The sequence below is a fragment of the Microcaecilia unicolor genome, chromosome 3, assembly GCF_901765095.1.
Source record: "Microcaecilia unicolor chromosome 3, aMicUni1.1, whole genome shotgun sequence".
Taxonomy (NCBI): Eukaryota; Metazoa; Chordata; class Amphibia; order Gymnophiona; family Siphonopidae; genus Microcaecilia; species Microcaecilia unicolor.
Genome location: NC_044033.1, coordinates 450,710,311 through 450,736,375, shown reverse-complemented (window position 1 = coordinate 450,736,375; position 26,065 = coordinate 450,710,311). Strand labels below are relative to the sequence as shown.

General features: G+C 45.8%; 1 protein-coding gene across 1 annotated transcript in view; it reads right to left on the bottom strand.

Moving 5' to 3' along the window:
- DLGAP2 (DLG associated protein 2) overlaps positions 1–26,065 on the bottom strand; it is a 360,498-nt gene that overhangs the window by 41,792 nt on the left and 292,641 nt on the right. The window contains exons 6-7 of the mRNA XM_030195606.1: positions 13,490–13,572; positions 8,356–8,771 (exon numbers count right to left, since the gene is read on the bottom strand). Of these exons, the coding sequence (XP_030051466.1) occupies positions 8,356–8,771; positions 13,490–13,572 (499 nt within the window). The remainder of the gene's footprint in view (positions 1–8,355; positions 8,772–13,489; positions 13,573–26,065) is intronic.

Here is a 26,065-nt window from a genome sequence, read left to right as displayed (position 1 = left end):
GGACATTTATGTCAAGCTTTACTTGATGTACACGTCTGTGCCTACATTTAGTTGCTGGACCAAGCACTTCGGCATATTCTGTAAACGGCGCCTAACTTAGGCGTATTCTATAAATATTGCTTAAAGTTAGGCGCTGTTTATAGAATACACTTAGGTGCATTATTTTTTGGCACTGATTTTTTGGGCGCCATATACTGAATCTAATCCATACTGTACATTTACATTTGGAAGTGTAAGAGGCCTATTTACTAAGCTAGATTATGGCAACAATGTGCATTATAGAGGAATTAACACATGTACAATGCATATTATTTAAACATAACGGGTTAAAATCTGACATGTTAAAAATTAACAAGCTGTTTCACAAGCAAGTACATACAAAACGGTTCATTATTATGTAAAATGGATTGCACAGCTTATACTGAACATCACCAGCTTTGCTATTCATGTAAAGTTAATACTTCTAGAAGGACTATTAATATTCTGAAGAAGAGTAAGTTAAAGGTGCAGATTGGAAAAAATTGCCCCACCTCTGATTGTTTAAAAGCAAATAGTGCCCCACAGTGCTCCCCATGTCTATGATCCTTGATCTTCTATGCATTTATAAAGACCCCTGAGCGTTCCCCTATATTCCCAGTACCTGATTTTACAATGCATTTATAAATGGAAACCCCCCCCAGCACACCCTCACATTTCTGCAATCCCAACCCACTCCACATCCCGATTCTTAAAATCAGCTGAACATATGAATCCCCAATCCTTAAGAGGCCACCAGAGGCATAAATTCACATAGGGAGTCCCTAAGCAAATTTTTGCTAAGGGTTCACCTTGGGGCTGGTGGCTGGGGGGCGGGGATAGCGCTGGGCAGACTTATGCGGTCTGTGCCCTGAAAAAGACAGGTACAAATCAAGGTAAGGTATACACAAAAAGTGGCACATATGAGTTTATCTTGTTGGGCAGACTGGATGGACCGTGCAGGTCTTTTTCTGCCGTCATCTACTATGTTACTATCCAGCTTATTTTCGAAAGAGAAAGACGCCCATATTTCAACCCAAATCGGGAGATGGGCGTCCGTTTCCCGTGGGCGCCCAAATCGGTATAATCGAAAACCGATTTTTGGCGTCCTCAACTGCAGTCCGTCACAGAGAAGAACAAAGATCACTGGGGCGTGTTGGAGGCGCGGCGAAGGCGGGACTGGGGCGTGGTTATCGGCCGAGGAGAGATGGGCGTCTTTAGCTGACAATCGAAACAAGAAGGGCGTTTTTGACGAGAATTTGGTCCGCTTTATTTGGACCCTTTTTTTCAGGTCCAAGTCCCAAAAAAGTGCCCCAACTGACCAGATGACCACCAGAGGGAATCGGGGATGACCTCCCCTGACTCCGCCAGTGGTCACTAACCCCCTCCCACCAACAAAAACCCACTTTACAAACTTTTTTCCCAGCCTCAAATGCTGTACCCACCTCCATGACAGCAGAATGTGTTGTATCCTCTGACAGCCTTTCCCTGGTTCTGATGTGGGTCTCTGGTGAGTGTGACACCTTTTCTATTAAGGGAACTGCAGAGTCACATCAGCAATGCATTGTGGTGGGTGTAGGGTATTGGGCTCCGTGATTCCACTAACTTGTGTTAAATGCTCACGATGTTGGTAGTTGGTAGGTTCTACTCCCATGGTGCTTTTCCCTCTGCTTACTGGGTCAGAGTGTGCCCTGTTTTGTTTCCGGTAGTCCATGAGGTAGTGGCCATTTGTGTAAGACATTTTTAGATCCCTTTCATGTGTTAGCCACCTTACAGCACTTAGTTCTTACCTTGAATGTTGCTGAAAGAGGGCATTGTACACCATTCTGCCAGCTCGGATCTACTACTAATCTCAGTACCAGCGAGAGTCGTTGCCAGTGGGGCACAACCTCTGATCTGCAGTTAACTGTGAGTAAAGGTGCTTATTCAAATAAAGGACATTTTCAGCGAGATTAGTCTTCAGGTGACAACTGCTGTGCCAAGGTTATACACCAGCAACAAGTCCTGCCCCTGGAGCACTTTTAGTGGGTACTGCAGTGCACTTCAGGCAGGCAGACCCAGGCCCATCCCCCCCCCCCCCCCCCCATCCGTAACACTTGTGGTGGTAAATGGGAGGCCTCTAAAACCCACTGTACCCACATGTAGGTGCTCCCTTTACCCCTAAGAGCTATGGTAGTGTTGTACATTTGTCCCTCCCACGACCAAATGGCTTGGATTGAGATGTTTCTGGGCTGGGCGTTTTTAGTTTCCATTATCGCAAAAAAAAAAACCGGCCATCTCAGAAGGGACCAAATCCATGGCATTTGGTCCGTCCAAACCGTATTTTCGAAACAAAAGATGGACGCTCATCTTTTTCGATAATACGGTCTGTCCCGCCTCTTCACATACCCATTTTCAGACATAGACGCCCATGGAGATGGGCGTTTGCATTCGATTATGCCCCTCCTTGTTACCTTAGTGGTGGTGGTGAGGGAAAGGACACCCCTCCTCTCCCTTCCCCTCACTTCAAAAGTAAAGTGAAAGAAAGGGGAGACAGTCAACAAACTTAATCTAAACTAACTTTGCTACCCATCTTCCTTCACTTCGCCACTCTCTCTTAAAAGTATTATTTCCCAACAGCTGGAGAAGCATCTCTCTCTGCCAGGCTGAAATCTTTCAATAACAGGAGTGATTCTTGGCTGTCATCATGAGACTTCAGCCCTGCAGTGGGAGATACTTCTCCAGCTGTTGAGAAAGAATACTTTGAATAGAGACAGAGGCAAAGGGAGATGAGTAGCAAAGTTATTTTAGCTTACGTTTGCAGACTGTTACCCCTTTCTTTACTTGTGAGGGAAGGGGCTGTTCTTCCCCTCACCCATCCATCACCACTTGTAAAATGGCTCCCCATGTACAGAGGAAACAGTGATTTTGAAAAGTTGCATATGGGTAAACAAAACATGTTACCCTAGCCCACATGTGCAAGGGAGCAGCTTTTTAAAATTCCTGCTCCCCAATGTGAACACACACCCTGATTCCCCCAACATCGATACCCTCCTGTAGCCCACCCACAGTCATCTGATTTCTCTGGTCTACCTAAAGACATTGTGTTACTAGTGTGTTGAACGGGCTAAAAGTACACTTTCATTTTAAGAGAGAAAAAGAGACCTCAGTGACTAAGGGAAAGAAGAAAAAAAATTTCCTTCTCATTCATCAATCATCTAAAAAACTCTTATTATTTTTTGTGCTTATGATAATAATGCAAAAATCTATGCAAAAGATATTTTATATCAATGATTTTCTCAATCAAATGTTTTCTTAAATACATTTCCAAAATTAACTTAGTTTCTTGAACACTGCCTTAAGGGGAAACGGAATGAGACTTGGTATACCACCTTTCTGTGGTTTTTGCAACTACGTTCAATGTGGTTTACATAGCCTATACAGGTACTTAATTGTACCTGGGGCAACAGAGGGTTAAATGATTTGCCCAGAGTCACAAGGAGCTTTACTGAGGAAATTGAACCCACTTCCCTAGGATCAAGGTCCATGATATTTACCACTAGGCTACTCCTCCACTCCAAGGTAATTGAAGCAGAAACATCACTTATCTTAAAACCCAATGGTGTCACCTTTTCACTCAAAAATACTGGCTTCCTGTGGGGCTCATTAAATTCGTGTTTATCATAAATTCATTGCTTTGAGCTTTACTCTTTCTGCCCCAACATTAAAAATGGTACTCCCTGATGTTACCATACACCCTGATCCTTCCTGACATTGATTCCTCCTGCTGCCCACCCACAGTGATTTGATTCCCCTATCTACCTGAAGGCATCCAATCTCTCCCATATGACCTAACCTGGATCAGGATGAAGACCCCCCCCCCAGATGGTCCCCCTGTGAGACCCCCTCCCCATTCAAATCTATCCCTGGTGTTACTGGAGGTCTCTGATGTCTAGTGTAAGCAGAAACAATTCTCAGTCATTCCCGCTCATCCTGGTCCACGCAAAGGCCCCAATGTGGCAGCCTAAACCCTACTGCTAGTCAGGGCCGTGCCTAGGGTCTCTGGCGCCCCCCTGCAGACTATCAGTTGGCGCCCCTACCCCCCGTGAAAATGATCACGCCCCCCCCCCCCCCCGGTGAAAATGATCGCTCACCACTTGCCACACTGACAGGAATTGTCAGCAATATTCTTAGAAACAAATTGCTATACATTGCAAAATAAGATAGCAGATGTAAATTCTCAAAGTGGACATATTCCAAACGCTAGACAAAAATTAAACTGAACCCCCAAGATGCCAGACTCTGCATACAATGCAACACCACAGAAACAGAAAATGTCCCCTAGTACTGTGCAAAATATAAAGACTGCAGATGTAAATTTGAAAAAAACTAACAAGAACCAATCACCACTTTACAAATTAACAAATAGAAATAAAACAAATATAGAAAATAAAATAATACCATTTTATTGGACTAATACATTTAGCTTTCAGAGGCCAAAACATCCTTCCTCAGGTCAATACAGTATAGTGCTGTTACAGTATCCTATCCTGACCTGAGGAAGGGGGTTTTGTTCTCCGAAAGTTAGTCAAAATGTATTAAAATTAGTCCAATAAAAAGATTACCTATTATAAACATTTATTAACATAGCTACAATACTACTATATCCTAAAGCAAAAAAATAAAAGTAAATATTTTATTTACAGTTTGTTGTCTCTGGTTTCTGCTTTCCTCATCTTCTTTTCACTGTCTTCCTTCCTTCCATCCAGCATCTGTCTTTGTTCTCTCTCTGCCATCCAGTGTCTGCCCTCTCTGCTGTCCCCTTCATCCAATGTCTGCCCTCTCTCCCTGCCCCTTCCATCTACATCTGCCCTCTATCTCAGCACCTTCCATCCACCATCTGCCCCTGTCTGCCCTCTCTCTCCCCCTTCCATTCACTGTCTGCCCTTTCTATCGCTTCCATCCACTGTCTGCCCTTTCTCTCTGTCCGCTCAATCCACCATTTGCCCTCCCTCTCCCATCCATCTAAGGTCTGCCCTCCCTCTGACTCCCCCTTCCATCTAGGATCTGTCCCCTCTCTCTGCCCCTTTTTTTCAGCCCCCAGTTCCAGCCCCACTATCCCACCAGTCCCCAGTTTCAGCCCTAGCCCTTTTCTCCCACCAGTCTTGAGCTTCGGCCCCCAGCCACTTCTCCCTGTCCCTTTTCAGCCCCCAGTTTCAAACCCAGCCCTTTTCTCTCACTAGTCCCAAGCTTCAGCCCCAGCCACTTCTCCCTGTCTTCTTTTCAGCCCCCAGTCCCCACAGTTTCAGCTCTTGTCCCTTTTCAGCCCCCAGTCCCAGTACTAGCCCCCTTATCCCACCTACCCTCCTTTTCAGCCCCCAGTTCCAGCTCCAGCTCCCTTCATCCACATGCCTTGCATTAGGGCCTCCCCTTTCAGCCCCAGACCCCATCTGGGCTCCCCTCCCCATCCCCTTCTCCCATCTGGGCACCCCATCCCCTTCTCCCATCTGGGCACACCAACCCCTTCTCCCATCTGGCCACCCCATCCCCTTCTGCCATCTGGGCTCCCCACCCCATCCCCTTCTGTCATCTGGGCACCCCACCCCATCCCCTTCTGCCATCTGGGCTCCCCTCCCCTTCTGTCATCTGGGCACCCCACCCAATCCCCTTCTGTCATCTGGGCTCCCCACCCCATCCCCTTCTGCCATCTGGGCTCCCATCCCCTTCTGTCATCTAGGCTCCCCTCCCCATCCCCTTCTGTCATCTGGGCTCCCTCCCCATCCCCTTCTGTCATCTGGGCACCCCACCCCATCCCCTTCTGTCATCTGGGCTCCCCTCCCCATCCCCTTCTGTCATCTGGGCTCCCCTCCCCATCCCCTTCTGCCATCTGGGCTCCCCTCCCCATCCCCTTCTGTCATCTGGGCACCCCACCCAATCCCCTTCTGTCATCTGGGCTCCCCACCCCATCCCCTTCTGTCATCTGGGCACCCCACCCCATCCCCTTCTGCCATCTGGGCTCCCCTCCCCTTCTGTCATCTGGGCTCCCCACCCCATCCCCTTCTGCCTTCTGGGCTCCCCACCCCATCCCCTTCTGCCATCTAGGCTCCCCTCCCCATCCCCTTCTGTCATCTGGGCTCCCCACCCCATCCCCTTCTGTCATCTGGGCTCCCCTCCCCATCCCCTTCTGTCATCTGGGCTCCCCTCCCCATCCCCTTCTGCCATCTGGGCTCCACTCCCCATCTGGGCACCCCATCCCATCCCCTTCTGTCATCTGGGCTCCCCTCCCCATCCCCTTCTCCCATCTGGGCACCCCATCCCCTTCTCCCATCTGGGCTCCCCACCCCATTCCCTTCTGTCATCTGGGCTCCCCTCCCCATCTGCCATCTGGGCACCCCTGATCCGACCCGACTACCAGCTCCGTCGAGATGACAGCGGGTGGGGGGGGGGGTGCTCCGCTCCCGCTGCTCCCACCCTACCTTCTTTTAAAAAAGAAATCAGTAAAGCGGCGTGGCAGGCAGCGCAGCTTCGCGTCTGCCCTGCTTGTAAAACAAGTAGATCTCCTTGTCGGGCCTTCGCTCACTGGGTCCCGCCCTCGAGGAAATAGGAAGTTACCTCAGAGGAGGGCGGGACCCAGTGAGCGAAGGCCCGACGAGGAGATCTACTTGTTTTACAAGCAGGGCAGACGCGAAGCTGCGCTGCCTGCCACGCCGCTTTACTGATTTTTTTTTTAAAAGAAGGTAGGGTGGGAGCAGCGGGAGCGGCGCACCCCCCACCCGCTGACACCCGGGGCGCATCGCCCCCACCGCGCTCTTGGTTCCCTCAGTGTCCGCCTTCTTCTGACGTCAGAAGAAGGCGGGACACTGAGGGAACCAATGAGTGCAAGGGAAGGGAGATGTCGGCAGCGCTTTCACCGACGCTGCTGCAGCGGCTGCGACCGAGGTAATTTAAAGTCCTCGGGGGCGCGGGGCGAGGGTAAGCACCGCGGTGGCGCCCTCCAGAGGTGGGCGCCCCCCTGCGGCGCTTACCTCGCTTACCGCATCGGCACGGCCCTGCTGCTAGTGAATGGGGCCACAATTTGAACCCAGAGACAAAAAAGGTAGGAACAACTGAAAATCATTTCTACTCCAGTCCACTGGACCAACAAAGATCGGATTGAGATGGCAGTACAAAGGTGTGTCTTGTGGTGTGCTTCAGGACTGTGGTGGTGGTGGGTGGGTGGGGGACTATGGAGGGTGCCTTGGGATGTGCTTCAGCATGAGAGGGACTAAAGGGGGAAGTCTAGGACATTCCTCGGAGGGTGGGGGATTATTGAGATGTGTCTTGGGAAGTAGGGGACCATAGGAATGCCTTAGGGTGTGCTTCAGGGGGTGGGGAACTAGAAGAGGTGCTTTGGGTTATGATTTGTGGGGTACAAGGACTACTTGGAGTGCTTTGGGGTGTGCTATGGCAGGATGAGGAAACTATGGGGTGCTTTGGGGTGTGTTTCTGGGGGTGAGAGGGCAAGAGGGAGGTGTCTTGGGTGTGCTCAATTACAGGGGGTGTCATTCAAGGAGGTAGGGGTCTTTGGAGTGGAGAGCCCATTGATAGAGCTCAGGCCACTTTAAGAAATTTCTTTGAGACTGGCTCATGTGTTAGTGGCGTGATGCTCCCAGGGTGCTAATCTGTAGTACTGAGATACCACAGGTTAGTGACTCCCAAAGTAAACTGTGGTAAAATAGCAACTTTTACTGCAACTTAGTAACTCCCCCCTCCCTCTAAATGGGCAGATGTGCCAGTATTTTCGCATTCTTGATCATTTACTAGCATTCGCGCTGTTTGACCTGAAAAACTACTTATGCGAAAAAAAATAGCCCTTTAAAATATCAGCCTCTTTGTTTGGAATTTTCTCTCTGGAATTTCTTCCATTACAGAAGTTTCAGAAAATGAAGGATTTAAACAAAAGACGTTGCATTGCAAAACTATGCAAAGGAATAAACTTGCACCGGTTTGCCCCACTTCTGCCCAGTTCTTTAATCTGGCCTTCAGGGGCACTGTAGATGCATGAGACAATGTGCAGTTCTGAATTGCAAACCTGGTATTTACATGCAGGCACAGTTTAGCAGATCACAGCTACAGACTCCTAAAGGAGAATTTGGTTAACTTGCAGAGAAAAGAAAATCCTGCAAAAAAAGAAAATCCCGCAGTTGTAAGCTGTGGTATTTTCTCTTCAATTTTCTCCATACTATTTTGGGACAGTTGGGGATCACAATCTGATCTGCTTCATCTAGAGAGAAATTTCTAGGTTTCAGGACATATTTAGGATCTTTATCACAAAGTATAGCGATGTTAGGCAATAGAAAATTAAGAGTAGAATATTCTTACTGTCTTCAGAAAGATCATTCTCTTCTGCTTCTCTCTCCATTTCTTTACACCACCCTTCCATCCTCTTAGTTTCCGCATGCAGCAGCTTCATAAACCATGTGCCGTCTTGTCGACATGGCGATATTCTACCGGTTTCCACAGTCTCATGAGTTGCCTCCAACCACGGGTCTGGTGGGGGGAGATTTGAGGTATCAACTGGGGATCTATAATCTTCTCTATAACTGAACAATCCCTGAGTCCGTACAGTCCTGACTGCACCATACTGCGTGGGAGTACTAGGCTCTGAATGCCGCTGGAATGAGGAACCAAACTGAAGACCCTTGTCCTCCATAGTGATGTGACCTGGGAAACCCTCCAGTTCGAGGTCAGCCTGAACAGCTGCTGTCACACTATTGGACCGCTTAAACCGTCCTTGCCTGAAAAAGTAGAGAAGAAAAACTAGGATGTTATAAAAATGAGATTAAAGAAATTAAATGTAATGTAACACTTTATCACATAACAATTTATTCTGATAAATTGATCTTGTAAAAGATGCTGCTTAATATACCAAACAGGTCCCAACCTGTCTTAAAAGTTTCATGGATATTTGAACTAAGAATTATTTTACATACATATTCAATATATGCATCTCTTTCTCATACTATAGCACAACTAATTAGAAATGTACTGTTAACAGCATTATTACTAACTTAAGGGACTATATATAAGACATTTCCAGGAAAACCCTATAATACATTTGGTACTGTAAGTGAGTAATACTGTTGAAATCTGAGCCAAATGATCAATATTCAGCTGGTAGCTGTTGCAGGACATATCCGGGCACCGCATTGAATTTTTAGAGCCATACTGGCATGTGCTGGCCTTGGATCTTACGCAGGTCCTGGCCAATATTTGGCTGGGACCCATGTAAGGGAAGCAGGTGCCCATCCCCCTCTGTCCTCTCCTCCTTCTTGCCTGATATCGATCCCCCCCCCACCCCACAAAAGACATTTCAAGTCCACAACCTGGTCCCCACCCCACCACTCCCTGTATGCCCCCTTGGGCCTACCTTAGATATCCCCATTGAATTAGGGGTTCTGTGGGCAGAAGCAATATCCACTCCCTCCTACCCATCATGACTCCATTCTCCCAAATGTCTGCTACAACCTCTAGCGGCAGCCTCATACTAGCTTTGGCAGCTGTGGTGTACAGAGATACACCAGGTAAACACCAGAGCCTAGGAAGCCCTGCCTTTTTGTGGATTGCAAACTGACTAACATGATAGGAATTAGAAAAGGGACTAAATGGTTAGTTAGCATGGAAAAGGGTCAATAGTGGAGTGCCACAAGGGTCTGTACTGGGACCCATACTGTTTAACTTCAAACGATTGTCATGGATTATGATAATCGTTCAACTATGGATTATTTGCATGGCTGCAGCCATAACATTAACTTGATTGATTAAAAGAGGTTCTGGGGCAATTGGGAGCTGGACAATTTGTTGCAATTTTGGTGACTTCCATGGTAAATCAAGGTGTGGTAAAAGCTCACTTTTTACCCAACCTTGATAACTTCACCCCTTACTGACCTGGCAAATCCCATTTTGTACAGACTGCAGGAGAGAAGTAACACTTTTTAACCTAAACTTGCAGCTTCTTGGATTCCCCAAAGTAACATACTGGGTCAAACCGATGGTCCATCTAGCCCAGTATCCTGTTTCCTACAGTAGTCAATCCAGGTCACAAGTACCTGGCAGAAGCCCAAACCCACTCCCCACAACTGTACACCACTACCATAGCCCTTCGGGACGAAGGGGGGCACCTACATGTGGGTACAGTGGGTTTCGGGTGGGTTTTGGAGGGCTCACATTTACCACCACAAGTGTAACAGGTGGGGGGGATGGGCCTGGGTCCGCCTGCTTGAAGTGCACTGCACCCACTAAAAACTGCTCCATGGACCTGCATACTGCTGTCATGGAGCTGGGTATGACACTTGAGGCTGGCATAGAGGCTGGCAAAAAATGTTAAAAATTTTTTTTTGGGGGGTGGGAGGGGGTTGGTGACCACTGGGGGAGTAAGGGGAGGTCATCCCCATTCCCTCCGGTGGTCATCTGGTCAGTTCAGGCACCTTTTTGAGGCTTGGTTGTGAAAAAAAATGGACCAAGTAAAGTCGGCCAAATGCTCGTCAGGGACGCCCTTCTTTTTTTTATTATCGGCCGAGTACGCCCATCTCTTAACCATGCCCCAGTCCCGTCTTTGGTATGATGCCAACAGGCCCCCGTGAACTTTGGTCATCCCCGCAACGGAAAGCAGTCGATTATGCCGATTTGGGTGACCCTGAGAGAAGGACGCCCATCTCCCGATTTGTGTCGGAAGATGGGCACCCTTCTCTTTCAAAAATTCCCCTGATAGTAACATAGTAAATGACAGCAGATAAAGACCTGTATGGTCCATCCAGTCTGCCCAACAAGATAAACTCATTTTATATGGTATGTGATACTTTATACCCGAGTTTGATTTGTCCTTGCCTTTCTCAGGGCACAGACTGTAGAAGTCTGCCCAGCTCTGTCCTTGTACTAAGTTCTGAAGCTAACATGGAAACCCCTTAAAATTTACACTCCAGCCCATCCATATCTATTCAGTCATGATCAGGGCATAGACCGTAGAAGTCTGCCCAGCAATAATTTCGCTTCCCAATTACCAGCGTTGCCACCTAATCTCCGCTAAGATTCCATGGATCCATTCCTTCTAAACAGGATTCCTTTGTGTTTATCCCATGCACGTTTGAATTCCATTACCGTTTTCATCTCCACCACCTCCCATGGGAGGGCATTCCACATATCCACAACCCTCTCTGTGAAAAAATACTTCCTGACATTACTCCTGAGTCTGCCCCCCTTCAACTTCAATTCATGCTAAGTGTAGGTGCGCTAAAAACACAAATGCATCTTAGTGAACAGGGCCCCTAGATGTGGAAATCCTACTAATTACAGAGACCACAATCTTTATTTTCAATCTGAAGGTGGAAATAAACAAAAAGAGATGAAGGAACATACCTCCTACATACCTCATAAGTACATAAGTGTTGCCATACTGGGACGGACCGAAAGTCCATTAAGCCCAGTATCCTGTTTCCAACAGTGGTCAATCCAGGTCACAAGTACCTGGCAAGATCCCAAAACAATACAATACATTTTATGCTGCTTATCCCAGAAATAAGCAGTGCATTTTCCAAAGTCCATTTTAATATTGGCTTATGGACTTGTCTTTTAGGAAGCTATCCAAACCTTTATTAAACTTCGCTAAACTAACTGCTTTTACCACATTCTCTGGCAACGAATTCCAGAGTTTAATTACACGTTGAGTGAAGAAATATTTTCTCCGATTCGTTTTAAGTTTACTTTTTAACTTCATTGTGTGCCCCTTAGTCCTAGTATTTTTGGAAAGAGTAAACAAGCGATTCAGGTTTACCCATCCCATCCCATTCCACTCATTATTTTATATACCTCTATCATATCTCCCCTCAGCCATCTTTTCTCCAAGCTGAAGAGTCTAAGCTGTTTCAGCCTTTCCTCATAGGGAAGTTGTCCCATCCCCTTTATCATTTTCGTCACCCTTCTCTGTACCTTTTCTAATTCCACTATCTTTTTTGAGATGTGGTAACCAGAATTGCACACAGTATTCAAAGTACAGTCATACCATGGAGCAATACAAAGGCATTATAACATCCTCATTTTAATTTTCCATTTCCCTAATAATACCTAACATTCTATTTGTCTGTCTAAAATGAACACTTTTTAACCTATATGTGTTAAGGAACAAATGAAAATCCTGATGTATATAAATTAGGTCATACACATGCATAGGATATATGTGCAGATTTTTGACACACCTATTCTGTGCCCAACCCATGTCCCCAACACACGCCCTTGCACTTTCTTTGTATTAAGAACATTCACATGTAAACTGAGCCCTTTCTAAAATTGTCATTTTGATGTGAATGCTTTTCTACAAGTAAATGCCTGAATTTCCATGTGGAAATTATAAATAAGGGGGCTGATATTTAGACTGCAGGAGTTAGCCCAGCTAATCCCACGGTCACTGCTAAACCCAGATATTCAATTTGGGGCCTTTTCCGCTGACCAACACTGAATATCCGGTTTATTTTGGCCGGTCAGAAGATACCCGGCTATGCTGATATGCAGACTTAGCCGGTTATGTTCTAACGGGCCAAAGATATCCCACATTTTTATGTGTCCAAATATAGCTGCTAAAGTGGGGCTGAGAATCGGCAGAAAACTAGTTATGTTGGATGATTTAGCTATCTGCTAGCTGTAACCAGCAATATTCAGTGGGAGATAGCCAGCTATCCCCTGCTGAATATCCCCAGATAGCCAGTTATGGGGCATTCAACTGGCCAGGTGCCAATCCTGGCTGGTTAAATGCTTTTAAATCTTGGAGGGAAGGTTTCTAAAATAATCCCCTATATGTTGTCAACTTCCATGTCTTATTAAATTTTTAAAAAGTTGTTCTTTCAATTGTTATTCTGTCATTTTACTTTGTTTGTTATATTGTTTTATAAAGGCTTACTTATGTGCAAAACTCTTGGCTAATGCTTACAGTGTTGAAACAGGTCCTTCTGTAGGGAAACTCGATTTTTCTTGAAGATGTTGAAGAGCGTGGTTATTCATTTGAAGAAAATAAAGTTAATTTTAGCTGTTGGATTTGGTAGAGTATTTTTGCTGTGTGGATGTACCAGTGTAAGTTTTTAATTGCTTTGTCTGTATTGTATTCTTATTAAGTATATTTTGTATAATCTTTCAAGAGTATTATGCATTGCACAGAATAGAGATATAACAAATGAATTGACACAGTACCATTTTTAAGAGTATAGAGTAGGTACAACTTATCTGTTGAATGCATTCTGCAAAGACAAGGATGATGCCTTCCTTTTAAAGCACATATGTTCTGAAGTTCATAGAAAGACCCAATAAATTACAAAAGGAGTTACTCTGAGACATACTATATGGATGCTCATCAGAATGAAAATGCAACATACTACACAAATATTTCCAGCGTGCATTCTTTGTTTACAGGGTTGATTTTGTTTCATATGTCAGATTATTCTGAATATTTTTAAAAATGTGCTCGCATTACCGTTTTTCATCTTCTACTTGAACTCCAACAGAGTGGTATTCCCGCAGGCTTCTGGTCTCCGTATCTGAATCAGTTCCTTCCACCTAATGCAACACATAAGACCAAAATGAATGTGCAGAATAAATGCTGACAAGGCACAAATGCTTCCTCAAAGTCATTTATCACAATCACATTATCAACTCATTATTCCAAGAAACAACTGATCCAGCAAGATAAAGTATTACGATGAAAAACATAAAAAAGCAATTTCCTGTTGATATTATAATTTGTTCACTGCAAGCTTTTCTGTGTATCTGTTGTAGTCTTTACATAGATCCAAATTACTATGGATAGAGTGTTTGCAGCACTTTTACTGACAGGGAGCATGTATTACTTGAATTGCAAAATTCTGGATCATTTTTCTTCATTCGATGACATGCCTCACCTTCAAGCTCAAGTGGGTTACAGAATATAAACAATATATACATATCTTAACCAAATACAGATTGAGATAATATTTCCAATATAAAATAATTGTTATAATATAGTCAAATACTGAAGTATGGAACAATTTCCAGTAAGCACAATTCTTTCCTAAGTGAGATCAAGAGGGAAGTAATCTCATAATATTCAATGGGACATCAGAGACTAATGACCCACTTATTAAGCAAAGATATCTTGTGCTAGAACTCCACTGTATGTAAATCTATGGAATGTTGTTTCCAAATAACAATGCTATACTGAATTCGACTAGATTACAGCTAATGCAATAAGATATGTTATCTCTGTCTTTATAAGGCAAAAGTTAGACAACTGGCAACAAACACCTTCATACCCAAGTTTGTTCATTTTCCCCAACCTACTGCAATATCAAGAGCCCAATTGCCAAAGAAAGGTCATGCAGGATTGTGACATACACTAACCAAATTTAATGCATGCCTGATTGCTGTGGTTATCCCGATTGCTCCTGACCATGTACAGGATTGTGAGCAATAATATATGAAACACTGAAGGGCATTTTCAAAAGAATGTCCAAATGAGAATTGGTCATAACATCCAAAAAAGTCTGTCTCATAGCCATTTTTGAACAGGAAAAGCATTGGGATTTTCTGTTCGAAAATACATGAGAAGGGCGTTCTTGTGCGGAAAATGTCCAAGATGAACAGCTATTTTCTAGTATGAAACATCCAAAATATGAATGCCAAAAAACCATGGCACAAAAACATCTGTCTGGAATGATTTGTAAAAAAAAAAAAAAATGGTCACACAGATGTCTTTTCAGAGCAGAGGGGCAGCCTAGTGGTCAGTGCAATGCACTTTATACAACGGGATCCAGGTTCAAATCCCACCTTAATTTCTTTATATGTAATTCAAATCCCACCTTAATTTCTTTATATGTAATTGTGAGCCCTCCAGGAACAGATAAAAACCTACTGTACCTAAAAGTACATCACTGCAACAGCCATCACATTTGCAGGTGTCTTATAAATTCAGGCACAGTAGATATTTTTATGTTCCAATAGGGCTCACATATTTATACAGAAATAAGAGTTAAAGTAGGAGGTACACCCGAGTCCCTTTGTTCATAGTCCACTGCACTGACCACTAGGCTACTCCTTACACTTGCTTGCTGTTCTATTAGGAATGGTCATAATACCCGAAGCTGTCATAGAGCCTGGCATCTACTGTCATTTTCATTTCTTATGGGGGTGGGAGGGGGGCAGTAACTACTGGGAGATGAAGGAGGGAAGCAGTGGTCAGCTGATCAATCAGGGCACTTTTTTTATATCCTGGATGAGATTGAAACAAGTCTAGATAAGAACAACCTTTTTGAGCTTCAACATTTCTTCCTGTTCCATAATTGCTGAAAGACATCATAATTTTGAGCCCCCCTTAGTCCCACCCACCTCCTTGCTATTTGAATGAACTGCAGTGTAAAACACCCACGTTCTGCCTTTTGAAAATCACAATTTGGATATTTTTGGCAGAGGGACCTTTTTTGGGCATTTTGAGACGTTCATCTGCTTTGAAAATGAGTGCCACAGTATTTACAGGGAAATACTGTTGTGAAGACACAAAGGTTGAGGGCAAACAATTAATTCATTTGAAAAAGGCTGATGACAATATATTAGGTGTAAATTTATATAGACGATGGTACTATAAGAAGGGCATATCACAGGGCTCATATCTGAGAACTAGTCTTTAATTGAGAAAATTGCAAACATGATTGCTTTAAGTCAGATGAATTACTTCAGGAAGCAGGTGATAGCCTGGATCTTCTCTCAAGCCTTTAATACATGTGATGACTCTCCACACCTGGGCAAGCTTACTGTACATCCTGTACCTTAAATCAGTTCCTCATCTTATTCAATTGTATGTATAAATCAGGCGACCCTCAGGGGGAGGAATGCTGGCTTCGGCCTAACCCCTGGTAAGCCTTTTCCTCAGCTGAGAGGTGCCCAGCTCTACCACCGGCTGCCTTTCAGGCAGTGGCGTTCCTAGAGGGGCTGACACCCGGGGCGGATTGCCGATGCGCCCCGCCCCCAGGGTGCAGCGACCCCACCCCGGCGACAGGACACCCCCCACCCCAGCGAAGGAACCCCCCCTGGGTGCACGCCGCAGGGGGGGATGCCGCGCGCCGGTCAGTGTCGTTCGTTTCCATGCTCCCTCTGCTCCGGAACAGGAAGTAACCTGTTCCGGGCAGAGGGAGCATGGAAACGAACGACACTGACCGGGGCGTGGCACCCCCCCCAGCGGCGTGCACCCGGGGCGGACTGCCCCCACCGTCCCCCCTTGGTACGCCACTGCTTTCAGGTGCTGTAGAGGACTTGCAGCTCATCTGCATACCCTTTCAGCCTTCTCCGGGGTGACTCCCAGGTCCTCTCCGATACACTCAGGGCCTCCGCTCTAGGTGCCCAGCACTCCCGCCAGATGCTGTGGAGGACTTGCAGCCCTTCTGCATTTCCTCACAGCTGTATCCGGGGTGACTCCCAGGTCCACCCCGATCTTCCCAGGGCCCTCGCTCCAAGGGCCCTGTGTTTCCAGGTGCTTTTTGGCTAGGATCAGGCGAACCTTAGGGGGAAGAATGCTGGCTTCGGCCTAACCCCTGGTAAGCCTTTTCCTCAGCTGAGAGGTGCCCAGCTCTACCACCGGCTGCCTTTCAGGCAGTGGCGTTCCTAGAGGGGCTGACACCCGGGGCGGATTGCCGATGCGCCCCGCCCCCAGGGTGCAGCGACCCCACCCCGGCGAAAGGACACCCCCCACCCCAGCGAAGGAACCCCCCCTGGGTGCACGCCGCTGGGGGGGATGCCGCGCGCCGGTCAGTGTCGTTCGTTTCCATGCTCCCTCTGCTCCGGAACAGGAAGTAACCTGTTCCAGGCAGAGGGAGCATGGAAACGAACGACACTGACCGGGGCGTGGCACCCCCCCAGCGGCGTGCACCCGGGGCGGACTGCCCCCACCATCCCCCCTTGGTAAGCCACTGCTTTCAGGTGCTGTAGAGGACTTGCAGCTCATCTGCATACCCTTTCAGCCTTCTCCGGGGTGACTCCCAGGTCCTCTCCGATACACTCAGGGCCTCCGCTCTAGGTGCCCAGCACTCCCGCCAGATGCTGTGGAGGACTTGCAGCCCTTCTGCATTTCCTCACAGCTGTATCCGGGGTGACTCCCAGGTCCACCCCGATCTTCCCAGGGCCCTCGCTCCAAGGGCCCTGTGTTTCCAGGTGCTTTTTGGCTAGGATCAGGCGAACCTTAGGGGGAAGAATGCTGGCTTCGGCCTAACCCCTGGTAAGCCTTTTCCTCAGCTGAGAGGTGCCCAGCTCTACCACTGGCTGCCTTTCAGGTGCTGTAGAGGACTTGCAGCTCATCTGTATATCTTTTCAGCCTTCTCCAGGGTGACTCCCAGGTCCTCTCCGATCCACTCAGGGCCTCCACTCTAGGTGCCCAGCGCTCCCGCCAGGTGCTGTGGCGGACTTGCAGCCCTTCTGCATTTCCTCACAGCTGTATCTGGGGTGACTCCCAGGTCCACCCCGATCATCCCAGGGCCCTAGCTCCAAGGGCCCTGTGTTTCCAGGTGCTTTTTGGCTAGGATCAGGCGAACCTTAGGGGGAAGAATGCTGGCTTCGGCCTAACCCCTGGTAAGCCTTTTCCTCAGCTGAGAGGTGCCCAGCTCTACCACTGGCTGCCTTTCAGGTGCTGTAGAGGACTTGCAGCTCATCTGTATATCTTTTCAGCCTTCTCCAGGGTGACTCCCAGGTCCTCTCCGATCCACTCAGGGCCTCCACTCTAGGTGCCCAGCGCTCCCGCCAGGTGCTGTGGCGGACTTGCAGCCCTTCTGCATTTCCTCACAGCTGTATCTGGGGTGACTCCCAGGTCCACCCCGATCATCCCAGGGCCCTAGCTCCAAGGGCCCTGTGTTTCCAGGTGCTTTTTGGCTAGGATCAGGCGACCCTCAGGGGGAGGAATGCTGGCTTCGGCTAACCCCTGGTAAGCCTTTTCCTCAGCTGAGAGGTGCCCAGCTCTACCACCGGCTGCCTTTCAGATGCTGTAGAGGACTTGCAGCTCATCTGCATATCCTTTCAGCCTTCTCCGGGGTGACTCCCAGGTCTGCTCCGATCCACTCAGGGCCTCCGCTCTAGGTGCCGTGTGCTGGGCATTTTTCTCCCAGTTACTCTATCTGCTGCTTAACACCTCAGTCACTACTCATGGTCCCTATACACATTCTTTTCCTTGCCCTGTCCCTTCCTAATCTTTTCCCCCTCCCCCTACCGCTGTCTACCGCAGGAACTCACTGCCCATCCATGTCCTCTCCCGTCCTGCTCACTACTACAATACCCTACCCACCCCATCCCTCACCACCTCACCATCTCTCCTATCCCCCTCTTCCTTCCTAGCTCTCAACCTTCATCACTTCCTTCCTGCCATTAACCCATCCCCATTCCTCCTAAGCGCATCCCATCTTCGTTGCCCCACCCTCCTCCGCACTCTCTTGCTCCTTCTCCTGCTATCCGCGGGAGACATCAATCCCAATCCAGGTCCCCCACACCTGTCCTCGTCCTATCCATGCAATCGATTTTGGGATGTCTCCAATCTCATCTCTATTCCCCTCCTCCCCCCCTCTTCCCTCCCCATCTCGTGTGCCCTGTGGAATGCCCGCTCAGTCTGCAACAAACTTTCCTTCACCCACGATCTCTTCATCTCCCGTTCCCTCCAACTGCTCGCCCTAACTGAAACCTGGCTCACCCCCGACAACTCTGCCTCAGTCGCGGCCCTGTGCCATGGAGGTTATCTTTTCTCCCACACTCCCCGCCTAGTTGGCCGCGGAGGAGGAGTCGGGTTTCTACTTTTGCCCTCCTGTAGTTTTCAACCCCTCCTCCTACCGCAGTCTCACTGCTGCTCATTCTTTGAAGTTCACTCCATCCGTCTATTCTACCCGCTGCCACTCAGAATTGCAGTCATTTACCGCCCCCCCCCCCGATAAGTCCCTCCCTTCCTTCCTTACCGACTTTGATGCTGGCTCTCTGTTTTTCTTGAACACTCATCTCCGTCCCTCATTCTTGGAGACTTTAACATACACACTGATGACCTATCCGACTCCTACGCTTCTCAGTTCCTCACTCTGACATCCTCCTTCAACGTCCAGCTGAGCTCCACCACCCATACTCACCAAACTGGCCATTGTCTTGACCTCATCCTCTTCTCTACCTGCTCACCCTCCAATTTCTGCGCCTCTGCTCTTCCTCTCTCAGATCATCACCTGATCACCTTCACACTTCATCACCCTCCCCCTCAGTCCCGCCCAACACTAACCACTACTTTCAGGAATCTCCAGGCTGTCGACCCTCCTACCTTATCCTCTTATATCTCTAATCTCCTCCCTTCCATCATGTCCTCCGAGTCTGTTGACAAGGCTGTCTCTGCTTACAATGCCACTCTCTCCACTGCTCTGGACACACTTGCACCATCCATCTCCCGTCCCACAAGGTGTACTAATCCCCAGCCCTGGCTGACCCCTTGCATCCGATACCCTCGCTCCTGTGCCCGATCTGCTGAATGCCTCTGGAGGAAATCTCGCACCCATACCGACTTCATTCATTACAAATTTATGCTATCCTCCTTCCAGTCCTCTCTATTCCTTGCCAAACAGGACTGTTACACCCAATTGACTAATTCTCTCAGCTCCAACCCTCATCGTCTCTTCGCCACCCTTAACTCCCTCCTCAAAGTGCCCTCTGCTCCCACCCCCCCTCACTCCCTCCTCAATCACTAGCTGACTACTTCCGTGACAAGGTGCAGAAGATCAACCTCGAATTCACTCCTCCTCCTCTTCACCCTTTAACCCACTCCCTCAACCAACCAACCCAGGCCTCCTTTTCCTCTTTTCCTGATATCACCGAGGAGGAAACCGCCCACCTTCTTTCCTCCTCGAAATGCACCACCTGCTCCTCTGATCCCATCCCCACCAACTTACTAAACACCATCTCTCCTACTGTCACCCCCCCATCTGTCATATCCTCAACCTCTCGCTCTCCACTGCAACTGTCCCTGACACCTTCAAGCATGCTGTAGTCACACCACTTCTCAAAAAACCATCACTAGACCCTACCTGTCCTTCCAATTACCGCCCCATCTCCCTCCTACCCTTCCTCTCCAAAATACTTGAACGTGCGTTCACAGCCGCTGCCTTGATCTTCTCTCCTCTCATGCCATCCTCGATCTGCTTCAATCCGGTTTTCGCCCTCTACACTCGACAGAAACGGCACTCACTAAAGTCTGTAATGACCTGTTCCTTGCCAAATCCAAAGGTCACTACTCCATCCTCATCCTCCTCGACCTATCTGCCGCTTTTGACACTGTCAATCATAATTTACTTCTTGCTGCACTATCCTCATTTGGGTTCCAGGGCTCATTTGGGTTCTAGGGCTCTGTCCTCTCCTGGTTCTCCTCTTATCTCTCCCACCATACCTTCAGAGTACATTCTCATGGATCTTCCTCCACCCCCATCCCGCTCTCTGTTGGAGTTCCTCAGGGATCTGTCCTTAGACCCCTTCTTTTTTCAATCTACACCTCTTCCCTGGGCTCGCTGATCTCATCTCATGGTTTCCAATACCATCTTTAAGCTGACGACACCCAGCTTTAACTCTCCACACCAGAAATCACTGCGGAACCCAGGCCAAAGTATCAGCCTGCTTAGCCGACATTGCTGCCTGAATGTCCAACCGCCACCTGAAACTGAACATGGCCAAGACCGACTTCATTGTCTTTCCACCTAAACCCACTTCTCCTCTCCCTCCACTCTCTATCTCAGTTGACAACACCCTCATCGTCCCCGTCTCATCTGCCCGCAACCTCGGAGTCATCTTCGACTCCTCCCTCTCCTTCTCTGCGCATATCCAGCAGATAGCCAAGATCTGTCGTTTCTTTCTCTATAACATCAGCAAAATTCGCCCTTTCCTCTCTGAGCACACCACCCGAACTCTCGTCCACTCTCTCATTACCTCTCGCCTTGATTACTGCAACCTACTCCTCGCTGGTCTCCCACTTAGCCATCTATCCCCCCTTCAATCCGTTCAGAACTGTGCTGCGCGTCTTATCTTCCGCCTAGACCGATATGCTCATATCACCCCTCTCCTCAAGTCACTTCACTGGCTTCCGATCAGGTACTGCATACAGTTCAAGCTTCTCCTACTAACCTACAAATGCACTCAATCTGCAGCCCCTCGTTACCTCTCTACCCTCATCTCCCCTTACGCTCCTACCCGTAACCTCCGCTCACATGACAAATCCCTCCTCTCAGTACCCTTCTCCACTACCGCCAACTCCAGGCTCCGCCCTTTCTGCCTCGCCTCACCCTATGCTTGGAATAAACTCCCTGAGCCCATACGCCAAGCCCCCTCCCTTCCCATCTTCAAATCCTTGCTCAAAGCCCACCTATTCAATGTCGCTTTCGGCACCTAACCATTGTACCTATATCCAGGAAATCTATACTGCCCCCAATTTGATTGACTGCACTTTTTTGTCCTTTAGATTGTAAGCTCCTTTGAGCAGGGACTGTCCTTCTTTGTTAGATTGTACAGTGCTGCGTAACCCTGGTAGCGCTTTAGAAATGTTAAATAGTAGTAGTATAAATTTAGCCACCAGTTTGTTTATCCCATGACAGTACTAACTATATATCTCATCTGCATTTGCTTCCTCTGTTACACGATATTGTACAGTGTGAACATCATATCTGAATGTTCTAATGCACGCTTATTAAAATGTTTCATTTGTATTTCGCTGACATCATGAGTATCGTGTTGCATGAATGCTCATCCATGCTACTTATTATATCATTCATATTCTGCTGACATTTATCATGTTTCTGTTATATGATTATTCTACATGCCACTAAGTGGAGGAGTGGCCTAGTCGTTAGAGCACTGATCTTACAATCCAGAGGTGGCCGGTTCAAATCCCACTAGTGCTCCTTGTAATCTTGAGCAAGTCACTTAACCCTCCATTGCCTCAGGTATAAACTTAAATTGTGAGCCCTCCTGGGACAGAGAAATATCCAGAGTACCTGAATGTAACTCACCTTGAGCTACAACTGAAAAAGGTGTGAGCAAAATCTAAATAAATAAAAAGTAACAAATGTTTATATTTCTAATACTCTATCATGTTAGTCCTATTACTAAGTTTCAATATGTCATTTTCAAGTTTACTTAGTGATTATATTTATGTATATATTTTGGTCATTTTACTATTGGTTGTGCTTTTAACAAAATTGTAAGTTTTAAGTAAAGCTGTATATGCTGTACACCACCTTGGTTGATTCTCATCATGAAGGTGCTTAATATAGCCCAATATAAAAAGTAGACAGTCAACCCAAAACAAACAATGACATAAAAAAAAATGTAGACCTTTGGTTTTATAAGGGACACTATAAATAACTTCCTACTTGGGCCAATCTCAGTTGACTCACTCAGAAATGCCTTCAGAAAATTGCCCACTCAGTGTGCGTAAAAGTACAACACACATATTTTACTGCTATGAAAAAGGGTGGAGTTAGGTCTGAGAAATGACTGCATGAAATATCCTTGTGTATTTTCTGACTTATTATTTGCATCTGTTCCCATACAATACAAATTATGCAGGTGGAAAGGTATCTGCATTGTGTGTGCTGCACATATTTTCTTGCAGGCCTATTTATAGAAAGTACTCACAGGCCTGTAAATTACCTGAGGGATTTCAAAATTATCCTGAAAATGCCAACTAAGAGGAAAGTTATCAATGTGGGCTACCGTTAAAATGGGTTATAAGTACATAAGCATCACCATGCTGGGACAGACCAAGGGTCCATCGAGCCCAGCACCCTGTCACCAACAGGAAGCCGTCCAACCCTTTTTTGAAGTCCGCTAAGTTAACTGCCTTAACCACCTTTTCCGGCAGCGAATTCCAGAGTTTAACTACGTGTTGAGTGAAGAAAGATTTTCTCCGATTCATTTTAAATTTGCTACACTGCAGCTTCATCGCATGCCCCCTTGTCCTAGTATTTTTGGAAAGCGTAAACAGACGCTCCACATTGACCTGTTCCATTCCACTCATTATCTTATAGACCTCGATCATATCTCCCCTCAGCCGCCTTTTCTCGAAGCTGAAGAGCCCCAGCCTCTTCAGCCTATCCTGATAGGGAAGCCGTCCAATCCCCTGTATCATCTTTGTCGCCCTTCTCTGCACCTTTTCCAATTCCACTATGTCTTTTTTTTTTTATTTATATTTATTAGTTTATAATAAATTCTCCAGGTACAAAACTTGAATTTGGAAATACAGGCAAAGATTGTTATACAACAAATCAAATATAAAACAATGATTTAACAAAGGAAAATTGTTATGCCTTCTTTAGACCACAAAAAAAAAAAAACACCATGAAAGGGGAAGGCCACTTGTTCAGGAGAAAACAAAATAAGAAATAAGAGAAAAAAATTACTATTTAGTATTTACACGCAATGCCATTTCTTTACTCTATATCTTCAATCTCTAACTGGAGTTAAACTTTACATAGATTTTTTTGATCTACAAAAGTTTTTAAATGTTCTGGTAGAAAAAAATTATATTTAAGCCCTTGATATTTTATCACGCATTTGCATGGGTAATTTAAATAGAAGGAAGCACCTAATAATAGGGTCTCCTTCCTTGGGGCTAAGAAAGCTTTTCTTCTCTCTTGAGTTTGTTTAGTAACATTGGGGTACATCCATACCTTCTTCCCATAAAATAGTTTGGGACCTCTTAAAGAACAAGCATTTTACTGCTTCCATGTCTTGTTCAAAAATAAAGGAGACTAATAAAGTTCCCCTCTCAGAATCCTCAGTTATAGATGATTCTAGAATTTCAGTTAAATTAAGATTACATTGCTCTTGTTCTTTTTCCTCTTCTTGTCTCTTTTTTGTTGGAATATAATAAATCCGATTAATTGGAGGAATAAGGTCTGGGGAATATTTCAAAACTTCTATCAAATATTTTTTAAAAACTTCAAGTGCTGTAACTCCCAAAGTTCTTGGAAAGTTTAAAAAATGAAGGTTCAGTCTATGATTGAAGTTTTCAATTTGTTCTATTTTTCTATAAATTATATTTTTGTCTTTAATTGTCGCCACTGAAAAGTCTTGTAATTTTTGAACATCATCTTTTAGTTCTGTCATTTGTTTAACAGAGTCTATCTTACGGTCTGTCCGCCCCTTCGCAGGAAGTGCACTAGGTGGATAGCACATCCGTGCCCATTCTCTGCCTCCTCCAGAAAATAAATACTGCACACTTAATGCAAACAAGTTACTGCACGACATTTTCATGTGCACTAAATGTGCATTAGGGCTTAGCACCTTCTAATAGACAGATCCCTTAGTCTAGCTATGTTAGTTCATTTTATAGAAAAGTCAGTCCATTTGGAAACTGCCCTTTTTTGTTTTTCTTTCTTTTTTTATTAGCAACTTTTCCAATTTGTTCCAATAATCATTAAGGAAAAATACAGAACAAGCATAAAACATTAACAAAGAACACAAGTTAATTACTATATTCTAGCCACCATTAAAGGAGAGGAGAAGGCATAGTACAAGTATAGAAACTATAAAAACAATCAAACAAAAATACCCCCCCCCCCAAAAAAAAAAAAAAAAACCCCAAAACAAATGGAGAACAATGCTCCCACTATTAAACTTGATTACATTACACCTGTTGACACTACAAATATTCATTCTATCTCAAAATAATTCACATTATTACATGTGCCACTTATGCCTAGTTCAGGGGTTCTCAACTCAGTTCCAGAGACACACCTAGCCACTCAAGTTTTCACTATATCCACAATGAAAAAGCATGCATTGTGGGTATCCTAAAAACTTGACTGGCTAGGTGTGTCCCAATGACTGAGAATTCCTGGCCTAGCCTGAATGAATCCTTCTAGTTATAAAGGATCAAAGAAAATATATTGGGTATTTTGATAGATACTTTGTGGTTGCAGCATACAATCCAACTTTTAAGCATTCTTTTCTTTTGTCTTTAACAATACTCAGTAGTCCTCACTGACAAAGAGTGCTCTGCCAAGTTTCTAGTATAACTCTGCCAAATAACTTTTTGTCTTTGTGTAACCATTACTTTATGTTTGCACAGAAGTATAATTCTGATGAGTACCTTATTTAAGCAGAATTAAAGCTGTAGTTTCTGCTGTCAAAACATTTTTGGATCAATAAAAGCTCTGCACGGAGAAGCCTTTTGTAAAATATATATGTGAAGAAACAGTATGTTTTAAGCCTATAAAATGTATTGGATATTTTCTTCCCTAAATTAATTCTGAAGAGTATTTCTCTAGTTTGGCCAGCATATGGTGCATGTTTATGCTTAAAGGTGTTACAGAGGACTGACTTCTCTTTCTTTTAGTCAGCACACAGATAATAGGAAGTGCCTGTAGTGATGTAACCAGTTTTTATTTGAAACTTGATCTGATTGGCCTGGAGCTGCTGGTTGTTGCTTCAGTTTCAGCTTAGGAGAAGAGAGAGAGAAAGCTCTTTGCTGAAGCCCTGTAAAAAATCAGTTCTATTTGATAACTGGTGAACAGCTATATACTGTATGTCCTGAACTCCCCAGGTACTTTCTAGAAAGTATGCAAATGTTTAGTTAGTTTTCTAATTGATCCATTCTTTTCAGTTACTTGTTATGATTTGCTATTTGCACATTTTTTTTGTCCACTGTTCCAAGTTCTGAGAATAAACACATCTGTTTATTTGTTCTGTTTGTCTGGACTGATAAAGAATCCTGGTGGTTTGTGTGTTGGGTCTGTGAGTGCTTTCTAGGAACTTTGGGACTACTGGGAATGTGGCTCCAGTAACCTACTGGATAATACCTACTGGATATCCCACTGGGGATAATTTGAGAGTGGGAGACTTGCCCAGAGGTGGTTGTGAACTAGTCGGTGGGAGGAGGGTGCTAGTGTAAATTACGAGTGGCAAGTGCAGGACCTGAGCTGTGCTGGAGATAGACCCTCTAAGTGGCGGCAAGGTAACCCCAGGTGGGTGGCTAGGCATTTTGTGACAATATATGTATTTCTCATGTCGGTATGGCAGTCATTTTACA